Here is a 21,599-nt window from a genome sequence, read left to right as displayed (position 1 = left end):
TATAGATATGCAAAAAAATAGATTATAGATGTGTAGATATATACATGAACATGTTGGAGATGTACACTGTATAGAATAACTGTTGCGATGTGTTATTTACATAGCAGTAGAATGATACATTTGTGCAGTGGTAATAATGATGAATAAAATAAAACAACAGCTCTGATTGGTGAGTGTAGTATGAAAGGCAGTGTTCATAGTCCGCTGTGTGCAGTATGAGTGGTAGTGTTATCAGCGAGGTGTGGAGTTCAGCAGAGTGATTGTGGAGGGAAAGAAGCTGGACCTGAGCCGACTGGTTCTGGCCCGGATGCTCTTGTATCTCCTCCCGGATGGAAGTAGGTTGAACAGTTTGTGGTTGGGGTGAGAGGGGTCCTTAATGATGCTGTGTGCTCTGCGCACACAGCGCTGGTGGTGAATGTCTTTGATGGCAGGGAGCTGCATGCCTGTGATGTGCTGAGCAGTCCTTACTACCCTCTGCAGGGATTTCCTTTCCGCCACAGTGGAGCTACTGTACCACACGGTCACACAGTTGGTCAGTATGCTCTCGATGGTGCATCTGTAAAAATTTGTGAGGATCTGAGGAGACAGCCGGTCTTGTTTTAGTCTCCTCAGGAAGTAAAGACGCTGCTGTGCCTTCTTGATGAGATGGGAGGTGTTGAAGGACCATGAAAGGTCTGGCGAGATGTGGATTCCCAGGAACCTAAAGCTGGACACACGTTCTACCTCTGCTCCGTTGATGTAGACAGGAGAGTGTGTGCAGCCCTTGGTTTTCCGATAGTCCACGATGAGTTCTTTGGTTTTGCCTGTGTTCAGGATGAGGTTGTTGGTGGTGCTGGATCTCCTCCCTGTAGGCCGATTCATCGTTGTTCCTGATGTGGCCAACCACTGTGGTGTTGTCTGCAAACTTGATGAAGATGTTAGATGTGTGCAGAGGAACACAATCGTGGGTGAACAGGGAGAAGAGCAGAGGGCTCAGCACACAGCCTTGCGGCACACCAGTGTTCAGGGTGATGGTGGTAGACATATGACTGCCCAATCTCACAGACTGGGGTCGGTCTGTCAGGAATTCCAAAACCCAGTTACACATGGGGGTGCTGATTCCCAGGTCGCTGAGCTTGGTGACCAGCCTAGTTGGGATGACCGTGTTAAAAGCAGAGCTGAGGTCGATGAACAGCATGCGGATGTAGGTGTTCCTTTCATCCAGATGGGTGAGGGCAGAGTGAAGAGCAGTGGAAATTGCATCCTCAGTCGACCTGTTTGCACGGTATGCAAACTGGTGGGAGTCCAGGGATGGTGGGAGCACTGTCTTTAGGTGGTTGAGGACCAGTTTCTCAAAGCACTTCATCACAATGGGGGTGAGTGCGACTGGGCGGAAGTCATTAGGACATGCAGCAGATGAGCACTTTGGCACCGGTATGATGGTGGATGTCTTCCAGCATGCCGGAACAGCAGCCTGGGCCAGTGATAGGTTGAAGATATCGGTGAAGACCTTGGCTAACTGTCCAGCGCACGTTCTGAGGACACGTCCAGGGACGCCATCTGGACCAGCAGCTTTGCGTGCATGCACCTTGCTCAGTACAGACTGTACATTATCAGTGGAAAGTGTGAGGGGGCTTTCGTTGTGGGGAAGACCACTCCATGTGCTGTGTTGGTCATTCCTCTGGTCGAAACGAGCGTAGAACTGATTAAGCTCATCTGGGAGAGAGGCACTGCTGGATGAGGGGGTCAGGGATGGAGGCCTGTAGCCAGTGATTGCCTGAATGCCCTTCCACATGCGGCGGGGGTCAGAGTTGTGGAAGTTTTCCTCAACAGACAGTTTGTAGGTGTACTTGGCTTTCTTAATCCCTTTTTTCAGGTTTGCCCTGGCTGAGCTGTAAGCCTCGGCACCGCCAGATCTGAAAGCAGCATCACGTGCTTTCAGCAGTAGGCGAACCTCTGCATTCATCCAGGGTTTCTGATTAGGAAAGATTTTCAGTTGTTTAACAGAAGTGACGTTGTCTATGCATGAGTTGATGTAACTCATGGCTGCTGAAGTGTACGTGTCCAAATCTGTGTGAGATTCTGTGGTGGCTTGAGAGGAGAACACACTCCAGTCAGTGTTTTCAAACTGACGCTGTAGTGTAGAGATGGCCCCCTCTGGCCATACCTTAACAGTCTTTGTTGATGTTTTCACACGTTTGATGAGTGGCACATACTTCGGGAGCAGGAACAATGAGAGGTGATCAGACTGCCCCAGGTGGGGGAGGGGTACAGCCTTGTATGCCTCTGCGATATTTGTGTAGACATGATCCAGGGTTTTGTCTCCTCTTGTTGGGCAGGAGACATTCTGATGAAATTTTGGCAGTACAGATTTCAGGTTGGAATGATTGAAGTCCCCCGCAACAATAAAAAGTCCGTCTGGATGCGCAGTTTGTTGTTTACTGATTGCCAAGCTCAGCTCCTCCATAGCTAGTTTAGCATTGGCATCAGGAGGGACGTAGGCAGCAGTAATAATAGCGGCTGAATGCTCTCTAGCCATATGAAAGGGGCGACACTTTATCATCAGGTATTCTAAGTTAGAAGAACACCGACGTTCAGTTTCTGTGGAGTCAGTGCACCACAGTTTGTTTACATAGATGCACAGACCCCCCCCTCTGCTCTTGCCGGAGTCCTCAGCCACTCTGCCCGCTCTGAACATGCTGCGCCCGTCCAGCTCCACCGCGGAGTAGGGAATGTCGCTGTTCAGCCACGATTCCGTCACAATCATGACGTTACACTCCCTGATCCATCTCTGTGTAGTGGTCCATAGTCGCAGCTCGTCCATTTTGCCCACTAGAGCCCGAACGTTGGCAAGAAACAAGCTGGGAACCGCCGATCGGTGGGGGCTTAGCCTTAGCTTAGCACGTAGCCCCCCTCGCTTACCCCGCTTTTGTTTGCGTTCTGCGCGCCGGCGCCGGCTGCGCTCCGTTGGGGGAGCAGGCTGCGTTGCCCACGGTACTGCTGAGATTTCCCGAGGGAGTTCTAGATGGTTCAAAACTCTGTTGTTGCAGGTGAAACCAATGTTCAACAAAGCCTGTCGGCTGTAGGAAATGTATGCTAGGCAGTTTGAGGTAAAAAAAAGTTGAAACCAGTAGACAGATAACTACTAGAAGGCGAAATCCGGAGAGACGCTGGGCCTCGCGTTGTGCACGCGCCGCCATCTTGGAAAAAAAAAAAAAAAAAAGTACTTTCATATACACCGCGCAAGGGTACTGTTGTTATACACACAATACAACAGCGAGGAGAACATGTAACCCACAATAACAGAGTCATAAAAAACAACAGTACTAATTGTAACAGCAGTACAATATACTAATGAGTGGGTTGTCTGGCCAACTCATTGGTCTCATCCGAGATGGTGATGAGTCTGCTTACAGACTTGTGGTTGATCAGGTGGTCCTTTGGAGCAGCCACAATAACCTGGTGCTGAACACAGCAAAAACAGTGGAGATGACCGTGGGCTTCAGGAGGAGCCCTCCAGCCCAGCCAGCACTCACCATCCTGGACAGAACTGTGGCAGTGGAGTCCTGCAAGTTCCTGGGCACAACAATCACCAGGGACCTGAAGTGGGACAGCAACATCAGCTCCATCATCAAGAGAGCCCAGCAGAGGAGGTACTTCCTGCATCAGTTGAGGAAGTTCCACCTGCCCCAGGAGCTGATGGTGCGGTTCTGCACAGCCATCACAGAGTCTGTCATCACCACGTCCATCACAGTGTTGGGCAGCTCAGCTACCGAGCATGACCTCCACAGACTGCAGAGCATCATCAGGTCTGCAGAGGACAATTGGGGTTGAGTTACCTACACTGCTGGAACCGCATGCCACCAGAACCAGGAAGCGGGCAGAGAAGATCTCCACCGACCCCTCTCACCCTGGACACCACCTGTTGCAGCTCCTTCCCTCAGAACCAGGAAGCAGGGAGAGAAGATCTCCACAGACCCCTCTCACCCTGGACACCACCTGTTGCAGCTCCTTCCCTCAGAACCAGGAAGCAGGGAGAGAAGATCTCCACAGACCCCTGTCACCCTGGACACCACCTGTTCCAGCTCCTTCCCTCAGGCCAGCGCTTCAGCCAGATGAGGATCAGGACATCCAGGCTACAAAGGAGCTTCTTCCCACATGCCATCAGTTAAAATAGCACGCAAAACAATTCCAGCTTCAAACTGCACTTCTAGATACACTCGTATACAGTATCACTCCATCCTCTGGACCTGCCGCTCAAACCAGTGTCTGTTCTAGCATCTTACTCACCTGCCATATTACCCCACCTATCTGACTGTTAGCCCACTCACCTGCCATATTACCCCACCTATCTGACTGTTAGCCCACTCACCTGCCATATTACCCCACCTATCTGACTGTTAGCCCACTCACCTGCCATATTACCCCACCTGTCTGACTGTTAACCCACTCACCTGACATATTACCCCACCTATCTGACTGTTAACCCACTCACCTGCCATATTACCCCACCTGTCTGACTGTTAGCCCACTCACCTGCCATATTACCCCACCTGTCTGACTGTTAACCCACTCACCTGCCATATTACCCCACCTGTCTGACTGTTAACCCACTCACCTGCCATATTACCCCACCTGTCTGACTGTTAGCCCACTCACTTGCCATATTACCCCACCTGTATGACTGTTAGCCCACTCACCTGCCATATTACCCCACCTGTCTGACTGTTAACCCACTCACCTGCCATATTACCCCACCTGTATGACTGTTAACCCACTCACCTGCCATATTACCCCACCTGTATGACTGTTAGCCCACTCACCTGCCATATTACCCCACCTGTATGACTGTTAGCCCACTCACCTGCCATAAAACCCCACCTGTCTGACTGTTAGCCCACTCACCTGCCATATTACCACTCCTGTCTGACTGTTAGCCCACTCACCTGCCATATTACCCCACCTGTCTGACTGTTAGCCCACTCACCTGCCATATTACCCCACCTGTCTGACTGTTACCCCACTCACCTGCCATATTACCCCACCTGTCTGACTGTCACCTCATTGACCCCTTTCTCTGCCACTATACACCCTTTAACTGCTGCTGCTGACTTGTTTTCCTATTTTCATGGGGACACAACCCTGTTTACACACCAACCAAATGGGGACGCAAAACGTTATGGGGACAAAAACCATGGTCCCCATGAGGGAGACCCCTTAAAACGTGTAGCAGAGGGTATGACTAGGTGCCTCGCGCTTGATTTAGCTAAAGCCCAGGAGGAAGGTTTGGAACCGAAGTGTGTGTGTGAAGCTGTGCTCCACAGCGGCCTCTGTAGTCTGGAGCTGGTTTTGCAAGGGATGGGGCCACGCCCGCTCGCTTAACACACTATGGAAGTCTAATTTATGCAAATCCGTCCTGAGGGGATCACTGCGCATGCGCACTAGTAGGTAAACAGACCTAGCGCTTAAAACGAACATGTTCAGCTGTGAAGGTAATATGAATTCCCACAAAATGTCCAGTTTTTTGGTCTAATAAACATTTACAGTACATTCCTAATGTATATTAAATCATAAAATCTATATAGAGTAATTATTAAGTCTAACAGAATTGTTAACTTAATCGTGTTTTATGGTTTAACATGCTGAGCATTCAGTAGGTCAGTACAACTACTTATTTTTGTGCAACAGTAAAGCTAATAATTCGTAAAATGTGAGTTACAGTCATAGTTCTACAGTTTTTCAGAGTATATTCATGCATTTTTATAACGTGTTTGTAAAGAGTGAAATCAGCTAACGCAGCTGCGCGAGAAAGCCACATTCTGAAGTTTTAAAATGGCGGTGTAGTTTCTTGAAGCTGCTCTCTTGGTCCGTGAACACTACGACAGGAATTCGCCGAAAACTACATTTCCCATCCTGCCTCGCTTCCTCCTGCACGGCTGTGTGGCTAATTGGTGATTTTCTCTGCTTCGTCCAAACGGACAGAAAGGTAAGGAATTCCCTATTTATGCTGGTTTGTGTGTTTTTGTGTGTTTGAAGACGTTTGTTTATCATTAAGACTCGGGAAAGGACATGGAATTGGGTTCTTAGGCGTTAGTTTCCCGAATGAACGCTGCTAATTAGGCTAGGCTAGCGGAGCGAGCCGGGCAGGGCGGAGGAGCAGCGCTGACAGCTCAGCCTCGGAGCCTCGGAGCGTTCGCTGACAGCTCAGTTACACCGGCGAGTTTGGCGACTATTAAACAGCGTTTTAGACGCTAAACATATTTTTAGACGCACTGCTGTAAGGTAACATCACGTATTCCCTACGCTTCTGTTTCCCCTACACTGGCAAATTTTCCTGTCTGTGTAATAAAAACACTTTGTTGGGATTTGTCACCAATTCATATGAGGCATTATCATATGTCCTTTTCCCCATTAAATCGGTTGGCAAGATCATCTAAGCTGGGTTTGGACTTCAAATCTGTGTGATTAGTGGGCTTTTCCCCGCGGTCGCTTCATTCATATAATCAGTTCATGTCTGTTTATATGTAATTACATTTCATAAAACTTCACAGATGAAGTTTCTGTCTTATTTCTTTAAAAGTTGTGGCCCGAATGCGACCAAAGTCAAAGTGCGTATTGGTTGCTAGGCAGATTCTGCAGAGTCCAACCAATCATTAAATCGTGTATGACTTCGGGTATTTCCGCCGTAAGTACTGACAGGCGGAAAGAGCCGAACTCTGTTCGGAGCGCAGCGCTGTTACAGCCTCGCTGCCCGGGTTTCGCCCAGAGTGGGGAGGAGGGGGGAGGGGCAGAGCGCGAGAGAGCGAGCAGAGCAGCGGTGGGGGGAGGGGGTGGGGGGAGGGGAGAGAGCGCAGGGAGAGCAGAGCAGGTCAGCAGTGGGGGGAGGGGAGGGCATGGTGCTGGTGTTGGTTGAGAGGTGGTCCTGCAGACCTGTAGTTCTGAGCACTTTCTGCAGCAGATCAGACAAACAGAACAACATGCTGAGATGTTTTACTGGGGAGCCCTTACATGTTTTAATCAGCTAGTAATTGTGTGAATCTAGTGCCTTTCCTGCACTGCAGGGCTGAAATCAGCTGTTTTTCTTAAAAACGTAGTTTCTGTACATCAGAGTCTCCAGTTTTCTAGAGCTGAAAGAACAAGAGCAGTTAAATTCTGCATGTTGCAGTACTTTTGATTGGCTGTAATAAAACTTAAATCTCAATCTTTAAACCTACTGTTTGCTTTCTCACAGAGAAGTAACGAGTAGGAAAATTTAAGGGAACCCAGGCTGTTAACACTTGGAACAGTGTACATATCCAATACTATTAAAATACTATTATGCATATTACAGTGCTATTAAATTATTATATATAAACAAGAAAGAAATGTTTATTATAAAAGAATATGGCAAATAGGCAAAGTTCCTGTATGACTAGGCCCCCATTGTCACACTGTGATGTCAGGTGTTTGCATTGAGATCAGTCCTGTGGTAAATAAGACAATCAAAAAGTTTGTCTCCTGAGTAATATCACGTTCTAGCTAAAGTGGGAAAGATATGATATATTGGAGGTAAATGAGAATAGCTTCCTGTTCCTCGCTTAGTGGACGAGAGAGAGCATCCATTTGATGTGGAAAACAATAATGGCAACCTACTATTAGAGAGGTTTTATCTATTTTTAATAATGAGTAGTGTTTTGCTTGGTTTGTATAATTAAATTGAATAGACTTAAACGTGTACCTCATATCGGGGCCTTTATGTCCCTTTATGTCTGAACAGTCAGGGTTTGCTTTAAGAACAGTATGAAAAAGTGAAGTATTTGTAAATAGCTGACGGTAAACCTCTTTGTCAATCTGAACAGTAAAAGTGTTTTCAGAAGTACTCATCCTTGAAGAAAACACTCCAAAGCCTGGTTGTGCTCTTTTTAAATGTTTGGGTGAAAACTTTGGATGTGGCAGTGATGGGCAGTTCTGTTTTTGGAGGAGCATATGTTGATTTTTATGTGTTTTTCTGTGATTTGTTTAGAATCTTTATTATCCTATTTTATCCAGTCAATATATGGACAGTTCCTTGAAGAATTAAAAATTGCACGAAGAATCAGTCCACTGCAAGACTCCATACATCATGTGATCACAAAGACTGACAAGACGTCAAAGCTAGAGGTGAAGTACATCAATCCTTTGAAAGGTAGGTTAAATATGTACCTGCACATGCTTTATCTGTATGATAGATCATTGTTCTAAAATAAGTGTTTCTTCATTGTTCTCTTCAGTTAACAGCCACTATAAACAAAGGGCAGTTACATTTTGTAAATGCTGCATGAAAAAACTTATGCATCTATCAGAGCATGGAAGCCAGAGAAAAACCTGGGCAGTTGTTCTTTTTTTTGTTAATTAAACTTTAAAATTATAAAGGATAGAAAACTGTAATTGAATCACGGTGACTTTAATTCAGTTGTTCCCATTTGAAAGAAAGCAGAATAACACCCTACAAATAAGCACTTCTGGAACAGTTACTTAAGTCATAATGACTAGTTTAAATAGCAGAATTATCTAGAAATTAAAATTATTTTTGTGGAGTACACGGCTGGATGGCTCCATACCAAACTACCAAACTTAGTCTTTAAGCCAATTCTAATTGAACATTTCTAATACTGTCCCACTAATGAGCAACAATAAAAGTAACATTTTTTATTTTGTCCAAACGTTGAAGCCTTTTCGTGTGAATTTTGATTAAAATTTTTTTCTAAATGTGGCTGAATTGCAAAATTCACTGTACTTATTTAGATACATCTGGGATACTGTGTTAACTATAACCCTATTTCCTAAAAAGTTGTGTTGCTGTGCAAAATGTAAATAAAAACAAAATGCAATGATATGCAAATCATTTAAATCCTGTATTTCATTGAGAGTAGTACAAAGACAACCCATCAAATGTTGAAACTAAGAAATTTTGTTTTTTGAAAAATATACGCTCACTTTTAATTTGATGCTAGCAATACATTCCAAAAAATTTGGGACGGGGCCTGTTTACCAGAGGTGATGAAACACACTTCTTTTAACAGCACTATAAGCGTTTGGGAACTGAGGAGACATTGCTGTTGTTTAGAAAGTGAACTGTTTTCTGTTCTTATTTGATTCAGGATTTCAGCTGCTGAGCAGTTCAGGGTCTCCTTTGTCATATTTTTCATTTCATAATGCGGCATGTTTTCAGTGTTGACAGGTCTGGACTGCAGGCAGGTCTGTTTAGCACCCAGACTCTTTTAATACGGAGCAATGCTGCGATAATACATGCAGAATGTGGTTTGACATTGTCTTGCTGAAATAATTAAGGCTTTCCCTGAAAAAGATGTCATCTGGACGGCAGCATATATTGCTAAAACGTATGTATTGTTCAACATTAATGGTTCCTTCACAGATGTGTACATCATACCATGTGCACTAATGCCCCTCATACCATCATGAATGCTGGTTTTTGAACTATGCATTGACATTAATCCAGGTGGTCTTGATTTCCAAAAAAAAATTCAAATGTTGACTTGTCACACGACAGGACACTTTTCCACTTCCCCTCAGTCCATTTCAACTGTTTTGGAAAGTGTTGTCTGCATTAAATCTGATATGGTCATATACTGGGTTTAAATCTATAAAATTGTAATATTTTATTTATGTGTACCATTTTCAATTAAATATAAGGTTTAAATGATTTGCACATCATTGCATTTTGTTTTTATTTACATTTTGCACACTGTGCAACTTTTTTGGAAATGGGATTGTAATTGTATTACTGTTTCAGTACTTAATCAATCAGATTAGTGGCGCTATTTAGTTGGTGTAGCAATTTGTTAATGTGTATCTTTATCATTTTTTTGCAGGACGAGGTGTCTTCTCCTTAGCTCAATTTTCCAAACGTGATTTTGTGGTTGAGTACAGGGGGGATAGGATTGATTTTTATGAAGCTCAACGAAGAAGAAGACTCTACCACAGTCTTTGTACTGTGTTCATGTTTGACTTCAAATGGAAGGGGAAAATGTGGTGGTAAGTGACTATGAATAGCTAAATCTCAGTTCAGATTGTACAAGTAAAAGGATCTGTCCTGATGGAATGAAATGGAAATTTAACTTAAAGGGGGCCTGTTATTCTGTTCTTTTTTTTTTATCTTTAGTTTATGTAACTTTTTGTGTACGTAAACGTTCTGTAAGGTTACAAAGCTCACAGTTCACTCCAGGGGGAGAAACTCTCTCCCACAGAACCCACTTTTCTCAACTGCCTGAAATGCCTCATTGGAATTCCAGGCCTTTTCCTTTGTTATAAGACGAAGCAGTGTCATAACAGTCCTTACTGCCCACGTAATGGCGAGCTCAGTGCACCCTCACACAGCGCACATCGGCTATTGAAGGCATTCAAGCACTCTATTGGTTGTTCAATAAACCAACTCACTGATGAGCTCACTGGGCTCATCGGGAGGCAGGGCTTAAAGACACAGGAGCTCTAACAGGGCAAACAGAGATGTACAGTATGAGAAAAATGTGTTTTTGGAATGTATTTGATTAGACCACAAAAATGAAATTATGAACATTGAAAATAAGCATAATAGGTTCCTTGTAATCGATATTAGCACTTGCAGTCTGAGTGGTCAGTAATTACTTAATGGTCTTTTTTGTACATGACTTTGTGTTGCTGAACTCTCACAAAACTACATAGCTGTGATCTCACTTCCTGTGTGTCAGATATGAACAGATATATACTTGTTATCCCTTCAGTTACCTTTTTTCTCATTCTGTCTCTCTTGTAAAGTATTGATGCTGCCAAAGAAGATGGATCATTTGGGAGGTTGGTTAACGATGACCACAAGCACCCAAATTGCAGAATGAAGATGATTGAAGTAGATGGAAGGCCACATCTCTGCCTGTTTGCCATAGAGGACATAAAAGAGGGAGATGAAATCACCTACGATTATGGAGGAGGTGACTGGCCATGGCGAAAGAAGGTATATAAAGTTTTTTTTAATGAAAAAATTTAAAAAGGAAAGACAGTACATTCTGTAATTTATTAATTGACAAATGTTCGAAAGTGACTAACCACTGGAAAATGTTTGTCTCAGACTGTGAAGGTAAACATAGCATTATGCCTTACAGTCTTTTTTCATTAATTTATGTTCAGATGTATTTTATTTAGAGATGTTGGGAAAATACTCTCAGCTAGGAAAGTGTCCCCACAAGTCACATGGTCACAAAATGTGTTAAGCGTCCTCACAAAGAATGTTTAAGCCTTAATGTGTGTAAGCAGTGAGGAAACACTACATTTGCATATCTCAGTGCATGTTTGAGTTTTGCAAAGTTGTAACATGTCTTCTGCTTTAAGTTTGGTCCAATGTAATAGAAGTGTTATGTGTATATGAAGTCTGTCTTTGCATTTCTTAGTTAATTTCTCAATGTACCATATTTGAACAGGTTAGGGAGGACACAGTTTCCAGGAGTAACATCAAAGAGAGTCAGCCACCATCCCTGTCAGAACCTGTTCTTTCTACTTGTTCCTCAGCAAGTGATCAGGTAAGCCTCTTTTGGTCATTGACAAGTGTTCCTTAGACATGAAAATAGCCAACCTTGATACGTGTAGCATTACAATATATAGAATTAGAAAATGAAAGGGCAAAAGTATATCGTGAGCAAGTTTGGAAGTTTCAGAACATTATATTTGTCAGTTATGTTTGTTGTATGTGATGACTTCACGGAGTCCCCACGATGCAGGCTTTGGTCAAATGTGTGTAAATGAGAGAGAGTTGTTGGGAAAATACTCTCAGCTAGGACAGTGTCCCCACAAGTCACATGGTCACAAAATGTGTTAAGCGTCCTCACAAAGAATGTTTAGGCCTTAATGTGCATAAGCACTTTGAGTGACAGATGTAAGCATTAATTACAAAAATGTTTATATATCTGAATGAATGTCAGTGCACTATAAAGCCTGTCTTAATGTCCGATTTTAATGTTGAAATCTTTTACCTCAGAGGCCTGTAAGTTTTTGAATTCCATTTCTTAATCTTTTTTACAGTTAGTACAGTTATTTTTTATGTAATTAAGAACCAGTTTTATTCCAACCAAAGATGAAAATCTAGCAGACAATCCAGTTCAAAGTCTGGAGCTGAAGATTTCTGATTTGTTACATTGTGATTCTAAAGTGTTGATATATTTATACATAAACAGAGAACATATTTTTAAATTACATAGCATCTCTTGTACTGTACCTCTTGGTCACATTTGCTGTCTATTTGTACCATATATTTACAGAGAACTGGAAAGAACACAATATCAGAAAACAGTGCTCAAGAGAACCATCAGCTGTTGCAATCAGGACCCGTTCTGTCTGCTTGTTCCTCAGCAAGTGATCAAGTAAGTCTCTTGTGGTCATTCCCAAGTGTTTCTTAGATCGGAAAATTGCCAACAAGGCTGGGATTGAATTTTACATCTTTACAGTATATGTAGAATTAGAAAATCAAAGGGGAAAAGTATATCTTGAGCTGTGACAATCAGACGGTCATAAAGTGTGTTAAGCGTCCTCAAAGTATTTTTGACCTTGAATTCATTTTTTAAATTTTGTATTCACTATTGTTGAATGGACCTATTGATGTACCTCATTAATGTAAGCTTGTCACAGTTATTACATAAACGCTAAATTTATTTGACATGATCACAATTATGTAAGTCATTAGATTTCACAGTCATTGTTACAAAAAGCAGAATTTGAACTGGGTGCATTGTGGTGAGGAAATAAATATACTTGATGACATTATGAGGCTTATGAAAACAGTTATGACTTAGAGTGAGTTTGTTTTTGTTAACAGTGCAGCTAGTTGTAATGTTTTCAGCATGTATGATGGCAAAATTCGTTTTTTTTTTTTGATAATTTAGTTCTTTGTGGGGAAAAACTACTCATTCTTTTCATAACTTACTAATCTGTAGACACTTGTGAGTATGTATATGCACACAACAGTGTAGTTTATTATTTAGCTACTAAGCAAACACAGGTTAATCAGCTAATTCAGCTTCTTTTGGCTTGCATACAGTGAACAATTAAATCATTAATCACTATTATTTGTATGACAAAAGTGATCATGACAGGCCAAGATTTAACCACCTACTTTCTGAAAATCTGTTTAAAGTCTGGAGTTGAAGCCATTTGATTGTTCTCATTCTTGTCTAAAGGATAATATTCTTAAAGGGGTTTTTGTTCAATTGCATAGCATCTCTTCAGTTGTGTACTAGGACTCATGATTTTGTAAAATTGTACCATATATTAGCAGAGGACCAAGAAGGACACAATTTCAGAGATCAGTGCTCAAGAGAACTGTCTGCCATTGCAGTCCAGACCTGCTCTGTCTGCATGTTCCTCAGCAAATGATAAGGTAAGTCTCTCTTGCGGTTATTCACAAGTGTTTGTTAGGCATGAAAATCACCAACTCTGAATTTTGTACAAGTGCTTCTTAGGGCACAGTACAGATTTTGCTTGCTTTAAGGTCATTTTCATACTTGATTAACTTGTGTGTGTGTGTGTGTGTGTGTGTGTGTGTGTGTGTGTGTGTGTGTGTGTGTGTGTGTGTGTGTATACTTGTCAGCCTAAGTTATATACTCATAATACTGAAATTGTGTAGGATTTTAAGCATACCTTGGGCTTTGCAAAGTATGTCTTACCATTATCTCACATTTTAATTCCAAAATATATAATATTACAGATGACAGAGGAGGACACACTTTTGCTGTTTTGTCAAAGAGAATCATTAGTCACTGTCATAGTCAAGACTCCTTCTTGCTACCTGTTCTACCTATTCATGTTCAAGTCTCTTGTAGTCATGTACATTTGAACTTTACAGATGAGAAATTCCAATCCTGAGAAGACTGCATGGGTCACCCCTATGTCTCGTCAGTCAGAGCCTCTGAAGGATGACAGCAACAACAGCAGTTCTGGGCAGGTACATTTCTTTAAAAGTCATTAGTTTTTAAAAGCTTTCTGAAGTTGTAATCAGGACATGGGCTCAGCTGAACTTGAACTTTTGAATGACTTTTGAAGTTTCTAATTACAGTATAGCACACTAACAATTCAGTATGAATGAACTTTCATACAATTTTCTGTTTTGAGAAGAAATGTTAGAACGTAATATAGGCTCTCATGTCAATACACCTTGCCAGTCTTAGTTAAATTGTCTGTAGATTTAATACTGTATGGAATTATAAGTTCAGCCTGTTACTACATTTGTGCAACTATGTTATGAGCATACTTCTTTTTTACATTGATTTAACTCTGCAACTCCCTCAACAATGTTGTATGTTTTTCTTCTTTTATTGAAGAGTTCTTCGTCTGGAAATACTGATGACGAGCATGCATGTGTACCTAAATTAAGAAGGACTAGAAGTATTCTAGTAAGTATATCATATTCATTCCAAAGCAGATAAATTTCATTAGAATATTAATTCATAACTTAACATTTCAATGAATGTATGGGCATGTGCCGGTATAAGGTATATACAGTATATTGCAACGTTAAAGACACACAGTAACGTTATTGTGAACTTCAAAACATTAAAAAAGCTGCAGGCCATAGACACCCAATTATTTAACAAACTCTCACTGCCACTGCAGTGTCGTGCACGTGTTAAGGTTATTACACACCAAGCAAGATGAGGAAAAAAATGCAAAATATTCAGATGTTGTCAGCAATTTATTATTATTATTAAAAATGTATTTTTGTTATCATCTAATTTCTATGGCAAACTGTGACATAATACAGGATGCTTATCACTTTGGAATCGTGAAAGGAGAAGTTTTTAACATTTCAGCAGTTAAAATAGAGCTTCATGAAATATTTCGCACAACTCATATCTCCATCAATCTGTGCAAATAAGGTAAAGTAAATGCTCTTTACAGAAAGGGGTAAAAGTTTTGATCTTTATTTGACTTAATATGATGTCTGGGTATTGACTAAGGGGCATTCCATATCTAATTTTCATTTTCTTTAGACGTAAGTATGCTTGATTTTGTATTTTCACTTGTTCTGTTGCTGTTTGATCAAATTGAACACCAGGTTTACTTCTAAACTGATTGGGCTGATATCCTCCTGTGAAATTCTCAAATACACCACTGAATTCCTTTTTGCCAATGCCTCTTGCAGTGAGCCAAGTCATGCCCGTACTTTGACACTAGAATCACTGAGACTGAACATGGGTATGATGTTCAATCTGCAGAATGTAGTGACTGTTTTACTAGACATCCTAGATCTTCTATAATTTGTACGTCAGGTAGTATGGCCCAACCTCGAAACAAATTCACAGCCCTTTTCAGAATGACGTAATTTTATTCTTGTAAAATATTTCTTTGTATATGCATTATATTGCCAAATGTATTCACTCGTCTGCCTTCACACGCATACGAACTGGAGTGATATCCCATTCTTAATCCATAGGGTTTGATATGATGTCGTGGGTGATGCCCACCCTTTGCAGCTATAACAGTTTCAACTCTTCTGGGAACACTTTCCACAAGGGTTAGGAGTGTGTTTATGGGAATTTTTGACCATTATTCAAAACACATTTGTGAGGTCAGACTGGACGAGAAGGCCTGGCTCGCAGTCTCCGGTCTAATTGATCCCAAAGGTGTTCTGTTAGGTTGAGGTCAGGACTCTGTGCAGGCCAGTCAAGTTCTTCCACACCAAACTGGCTCATCCATGTCTTTATGGACCTGCTTTGTGCACTGGTGCACAGTCATGTTGAAACAGGAAGGGGCTATCTCCAAACTATTCCCACGAAGTTGGGAGCATGAAATTGTCCAAAATCTCTTGCTCTGCTAAAAGCATTGAGTTCCTTTCACTGGAACTAAGGGGCTGAGCCCAACTCCTGAAAACAACGCTACACCATAATCCCCCCTCCACCAAACTTTACACTTGAGTTGAACTCAGAACCATCAGCCAACTGTGTTTGCACATTTGCACACTGTGGAATTCGACCTCTGCATTTAACCCATCTGTGCAGTGAAACACCCACATACATGCCCACTAGTGAACACAGACACTAGGGAACAGTGAGCACACTTGCCCGCAGTGGCGGGAAGCCTTATCCATCTTTGCTCAAGGGCACTTCAGTCATTTCAGCCAAGGGGATCGAACTGGCAACCTTCCGGTCACAAGGCTGGTTCACTAACCTCCAGCCCACGACTGACTCCATTGGCACAATGAAGTCAGACAAGTACTGTTCTTCTGGCAACTGCCAAACCCAGGCTCATCCATCGGATTACCCTAGAGTCCAGTAGCAGCGTTTTGCAGCACTGCTTTTGACGCTTTGCATTGCGCTTGGTAATGTAAGGCTTGGATGCAGCTGCTTGGCCATGGAAACCCATTCCATGAAGCTCTCTACGCTGTTCTTGAGCTGATCTGAAGGCCACATGAAGTTCGGAGGTCTGTAGCAATTGACTCTGCAGAAAGTCGGCGACCTCTGCGCACTATGTGCCTCAGCATCTGACCCCATCTGGCCTATCACTTTATGGCTGAGTTGCTGTCATTCCCAATCGCTTCCACTTTGTTATAATACTACTGACCGTTGACTGTGGAATATTTCCTAGTGAGGAAATTTCATGACTGGACTTGCTGCACAGGTGGCGTCCGATCACGGTACCACGCTGGAATTCACTGAGCTCCTGAGAGCGACCCATTCTTTCACTAATGTCTGTAGAAGCAGTCTGCAGGCCTAGGGGCTCGGCTTTATACACCTGTGGCTATGGAAGTGACTGGAACACCGGAATTCAGTGATTTGGATGAGGGAGTGAAGACTTTTGGCAATATAGTGTGTTATATTGGAATCCTGATTCAGTAGTCATTTGTCTTTCAGCAATCCATGAAAAAAGTAAATATTCAGAAAATCATGCAGGAGACAAATACTTGTCATATAGGCTTGGTTTATGAATTTGCCTTTCAATTTCTGATGTTCTGATGCATTTAAAAAATTACCCTTGTAATATTGATTTTTAGATGAGAGGGTTTGTTCCTGAAGATTCAGATGAGCTATTTGATTCTACTTCAGACAGTGGAGAGGAGTACGTCCCTGACTCTAGAGATGAAAGGAACGAAAGTAGTTCAGAGAGTAGTACCTCCCGTAAACCAGTGAAATGGAGCTGTCTGTCTTCTGTGGATGAAGCTACCCCTTCTAATCTTGTCCCTCATAGCACATCTTCAGGTGTCATGGGTGTTACAGAGAGAAGCAACCTTGAAGTTATGGATCTAAATAAAAGTCCTGAAGTGATAGAGAGTGATGGAGTCTGCAGCAGTTCTGAGCTTGTGCAAGAAGAAGGGGCAGTAGTAGTCAATGCAGTCAGAAGAAAATGTGATGGTCGTAGAGCATATGACAAGAAACATTACTGTCTGTTTTGTTTGAAACCTTTTAGCAAGATGGCAAGACATCTGTAGTATGTCCATTCCAGTGAAAGAGAAGTGGCTATAGCATGCAGTTTCCCAAAGGGTTCTAAACAGAGAAAACTGCAATTGGATAATTTACGACATAGAGGGAACTTTGTCCATAATGCTTCTGTAATTAAAACAGGCAAGGGTGAACTGATTCCATGCAAACGACCACCGAAGAAAGCCCAAGGCACTGACTTTATGCATTGTGCATATTGCCAAGGGTTATTTACCAGGAATGTTCTTTGGCGACACATAAAGGTCTGTAAACTAGGCCCTGAAGGTTTTACTCCAAAACCTGGGAAGAACCGTGTCCAGTCTCTCTGTGCATTTGCACAGCCTGTACCTTCACACATAAGCAAAGCACTGTGGAAGGCTTTAAGCCTCATGCATGGAGATGAAATCACAGCTGCTGTCAAAAATGATAGCTGCATCATTCAGTTGGGGGAACATTTGTTGAACAAAGGTGGATCAACTGCAAAACATGAAGCATGCATACGACAGAAGTTGCGAGAACTAGGAAAACTACTTATCACTGGCAGAAACGTTGCATCTCTAAAGACAATGGACGATTTTATACATCCTCAAAACTACATGAAGATGGTTCAAGCTGTCAGACATACATGTGGATATGATAGTGAAGCCAACACATACAAAACTCCTTCTCTAGCAAAAAAACTTGGAATAAGCCTGATGAAGCTCAGCAAACTCATGAAAGCTAAAGCTTTGATTGCGGAAGACCACTGCTTGGCACAGAATTTCAGTAACTTCCAAGAAATACATAAAGAACGGTGGTGTGAACTGATCTCTGCAACAGCAGCACGAAATCTTGAGGAGTCAAAGTGGAATGCCCCCACAGTGTTGCCTTTTACAGAAGATGTGCAAAAACTTCATGCATTTCTCAATAAAATGCAAGATGAGTTGATCAAGCAGTTATCAGCGGAGCCCACATCAAAATACTGGTCTGAGCTTGCAAAGGTCGCTTTGACTCAAATCATCCTCTTTAACCGTCGTAGAGAGGGAGAGGTATCGTGTATGCTCCTGTCTGCTTTCTTATCCAGGGACAGCAGTGATCCACATGATGATATAGATTGGGCCCTCTCTGAAGTTGAGAAAAAACTCTGCAGGCACTTTTCCAGAATTGTGATCAGAGGAAAAAGAGGACGTCCAGTTCCCATTCTGCTGACCCCTAAAATGCTGAATGCAGTAGAGTTGCTTGTGAAGAACAGGGAGACTTGTGGAGTGCTGAAAGACAATGTTTATCTCTTTGCCCGGCCATCAGCAATGTCACATTACAGAGGATCAGATTGTATCCGCAGCTTTGCGAAGTCTTGTAATGCAAATAGTCCTGATGCACTGACATCCACAAAACTGCGAAAACATGCTGCCACTCTTTCTACAGTTCTAAACTTGAAGGACACAGACATGGATCAGTTAGCAAACTTCCTGGGACATGACATCAGAATTCATAGGGAGTACTATCGCCTTCCTGAAAAGACCCTCCAACTTGCAAAAGTCAGCAAAGTTCTTATGGCATTAGAACAAGGGAGACTTGCGGACTTCAAGGGCAAGAATTTGGATGAGATCAATATTGACCCAAATGGTATATAACAGTTTCTGTGTTTTTATTATCTCATTCACAATGATACAACAGTACAGATGTTTTAATGTTGTGATCTACAAGCCTTATTAACTTACATTTTGTCAATGCTTGTATTTTTGCAGAGGAGATGGAGCTAATTGATGACGATGAAGGAAGAAGTGAGGTAGAGGATGAAACATATGAAGAACTTGGAGGTATTTTCATCATCAGGGGAGAACAGCATGGTATTTCGTGGGCTAGTTGAATAGTTGTTTTTCTTGGTTTTCCAAAAAAAAAAAAACTAAATTGCAGTCTATAGTTGATTTGTACAGGAAATATATAGGAACAAAATGTAATATGTTCAGTTATTATGCAAACTATGAAAACATTACAGAAGTACTGGCCCCAAGGATGTTTGGCTCTGGTTCTGGGGCGCTGGTGTCCAGAACAGTTAATAAGTTAATAATTAGATAATCCTCCTACTTAAACAGATCCTAAACCTGAAAATGAACAGATGTGTTGAATCAGGAGTGTTTGAGCAGAAGAAAATCACCAAACTGTAGAATTTAAATGTAATGCTGTATGCTATAATGTTAAAACTTTCATCAGAAGCAATGCAAGAGGAGTCACCAGAAGCAACACAAGTACCACCACTTGACACTGCACTTATTTCCCTACCAGAGAGGAAGAAATCACTGAAGATACCTTCTGTTAAAGGTGACAGGCTAATTCTGCTTCTCTCAGTGTGTTTGCCACAAAGCACAAAAGTTTTAAGTTGTTGCTGACTTAGGCCATGTAAAGAAAATTACCCTCATACAGTGTTTTTTTTTTTTGTTTTTTTAATTATGAATGCTTGTGTGACAATGGTCCATAGTTAGGACCACATACCTTATCATTATCAGGTACAGATATCTGTTAACGTGGCCGATAGGTGTACACAGCAACACTGCTGTGCCTGTTGCATTGGCATAGGTCAGGGTCACTGGTATGACAAGTAAAATGAAACAGTTGGTATGAAAGCTATGCTGAAAAAAATTCTCTCTTAAAATTGTAGCTGTGGAAACTCACTAAGCAGCAACAATGGCAGAGCCAGGCAGGACACCTTATTTCACTGTATTTCCTACCTGATTACATGTCATCAGAAAAACAGGAACATCTTCTAAATCATCTAATGTCTTTTAAATTTTTGCACTGAATTAATTAAAGGAATAGTGTAATCTAGTATAAATAAAATTGTCATTCAACACAAAATAAAGATATGAAGTTAAATCGCCTAAACCTCATGTTTTAGTGACCACAGTAAACAGATTTTATTTTATTTTTTGCCACTGGTCATTGCTTAAATGGACTATATGACACATTTAATTGTATTTTTTTTTCTTGAGGTCTACTTATTACTTGAGTGGTCAAAATAATTTCTACATGACCGTTTCCCAAACTCTTTTTTTTTAAACAAAATTAAACAGGTTTTTGTTTCTATGCCTCTAAGATTGAAATATGATCAGTTATCTCTGTTCAGATTAGATTGTGCTTTGCACCTCATTCAGAAGTGAAAGACTTTATAGAACCTCAGTGTAAATAGGCAGGGATAAACTGCTGTAAGCTGAGTAGGTTGGTTCCTGTGATGCAGAACCTGAATTCAAAACTGGCTGTTCTTGCAGCATAGTTTCCATATATTATGGAACCCTGGAGGGGACGGAGGGAAAAAAAATAAACTTGAGAGAACATTTTGCAGTTTATACACACGTTTTTCTTTTATTTGTGGTTATGATTTCTTAAATCGCTCCCTCATTTCTTTTAATCGTGGTCATGTTTTCTTTTTAACTCAACATGCGTTATTTGGTTTTTTGATTCGTGCACAAAGTAAATGTAATAGACACAAGCTGCTAATATGTCCCTGAGACTGTCTGACTGGTTTTTATATGTTAGAGTGATGAGATAATGAACAGAAATGCTCATTAGGTCTGATTGTGATTTGGGTAGTTAAGGAAAAGTGTAAGTGTTGAGGAAAGTGTAGTTCTCCTTCACAGCAAATGGCCCACGGTGTTTCTGCTCCTGCATCAAGCTGCGGTGTTAGAGACATCACACAATTACAGGACAAAATAATCAGCATTTCAGCATCCTCACATTAATATATTTACATCTAATCCATAGATTAGACCATCTATTAATCTCTCTCGCCATTTGACCTCATCCCACATGAACGTTTCTGTGTGTATTTGAGTTGGTTGAAATGACGCTGATCGTTTCTTCCTGTAATAGTGTGATGATCTCCAACACCACAGCTTGACTCAGGAGCACTGCATCTGTATCTGGTAAATATGATCATTAGAAAACGCAGTTTAGTGAAGATTACGGTTGTAGTTTATTGTCTGACTTCATTTCATGACCAAACTGCAGCTGCACTGATAAATCTGAGGGCTGTTTGTTGTGAAGAGGAGCTGCAGTTTCGTCATAACGCCCCAAATCAAAATCAGACCTGATTAGCATCTCTGTCCAGTATTTCATCAAACACATCAAAATCCGTCAGACTGGCTCAGGGAGCTGTTAGTTACTTCTGCACAAGACAAATAATGTGACCTGCGCACAAATCAAATAAGCAAACAATAAGTGTTCAGTTAAAAA

General features: G+C 41.7%; 2 protein-coding genes across 2 annotated transcripts in view; both read left to right on the top strand.

The window, feature by feature from the left end:
* Positions 1–5,847: 5,847 nt before the first annotated feature.
* On the top strand, positions 5,848–17,418 carry LOC108425310. The gene is made up of 11 exons (XM_037542776.1): positions 5,848–5,965; positions 8,008–8,143; positions 9,831–9,993; positions 10,753–10,945; positions 11,409–11,507; positions 12,243–12,344; positions 13,253–13,357; positions 13,823–13,921; positions 14,298–14,369; positions 16,967–17,149; positions 17,380–17,418. The coding sequence occupies exons 3-11, from the start codon at positions 9,959–9,961 to the stop codon at positions 17,416–17,418; spliced, it is 927 nt and encodes a 308-aa protein (XP_037398673.1). The 5' UTR covers positions 5,848–5,965; positions 8,008–8,143; positions 9,831–9,958.
* Positions 17,419–17,485: 67 nt separating this feature from the next.
* Positions 17,486–21,599, top strand: part of LOC119264260 — a 4,545-nt gene continuing 431 nt past the window's right edge. The window contains exons 1-3 of the mRNA XM_037542472.1: positions 17,486–18,995; positions 19,118–19,189; positions 19,584–19,691. Of these exons, the coding sequence (XP_037398369.1) occupies positions 17,594–18,995; positions 19,118–19,189; positions 19,584–19,691 (1,582 nt within the window). The 5' untranslated portion in view covers positions 17,486–17,593. The remainder of the gene's footprint in view (positions 18,996–19,117; positions 19,190–19,583; positions 19,692–21,599) is intronic.

This window comes from Pygocentrus nattereri, chromosome 11 (assembly GCF_015220715.1).
Source record: "Pygocentrus nattereri isolate fPygNat1 chromosome 11, fPygNat1.pri, whole genome shotgun sequence".
Taxonomy (NCBI): domain Eukaryota; kingdom Metazoa; phylum Chordata; class Actinopteri; order Characiformes; family Serrasalmidae; genus Pygocentrus; species Pygocentrus nattereri.
Note: the sequence above shows the minus strand (reverse complement) of the source record. Positions and strands in the feature narration are given on the sequence as shown.

Coding starts and splice junctions, on each gene's coding strand:
- LOC108425310 (XM_037542776.1), top strand. CDS start 9,959: ATGTTTGACTTCAAATGGAAGGGGAAAATGTGGTG. Junction 9,994..10,752: donor TGGAAGGGGAAAATGTGGTG/GTAAGTGACTAT, acceptor TCTCTTGTAAAG/TATTGATGCTGCCAAAGAAG. Junction 11,508..12,242: donor GTTCCTCAGCAAGTGATCAG/GTAAGCCTCTTT, acceptor ATATATTTACAG/AGAACTGGAAAGAACACAAT.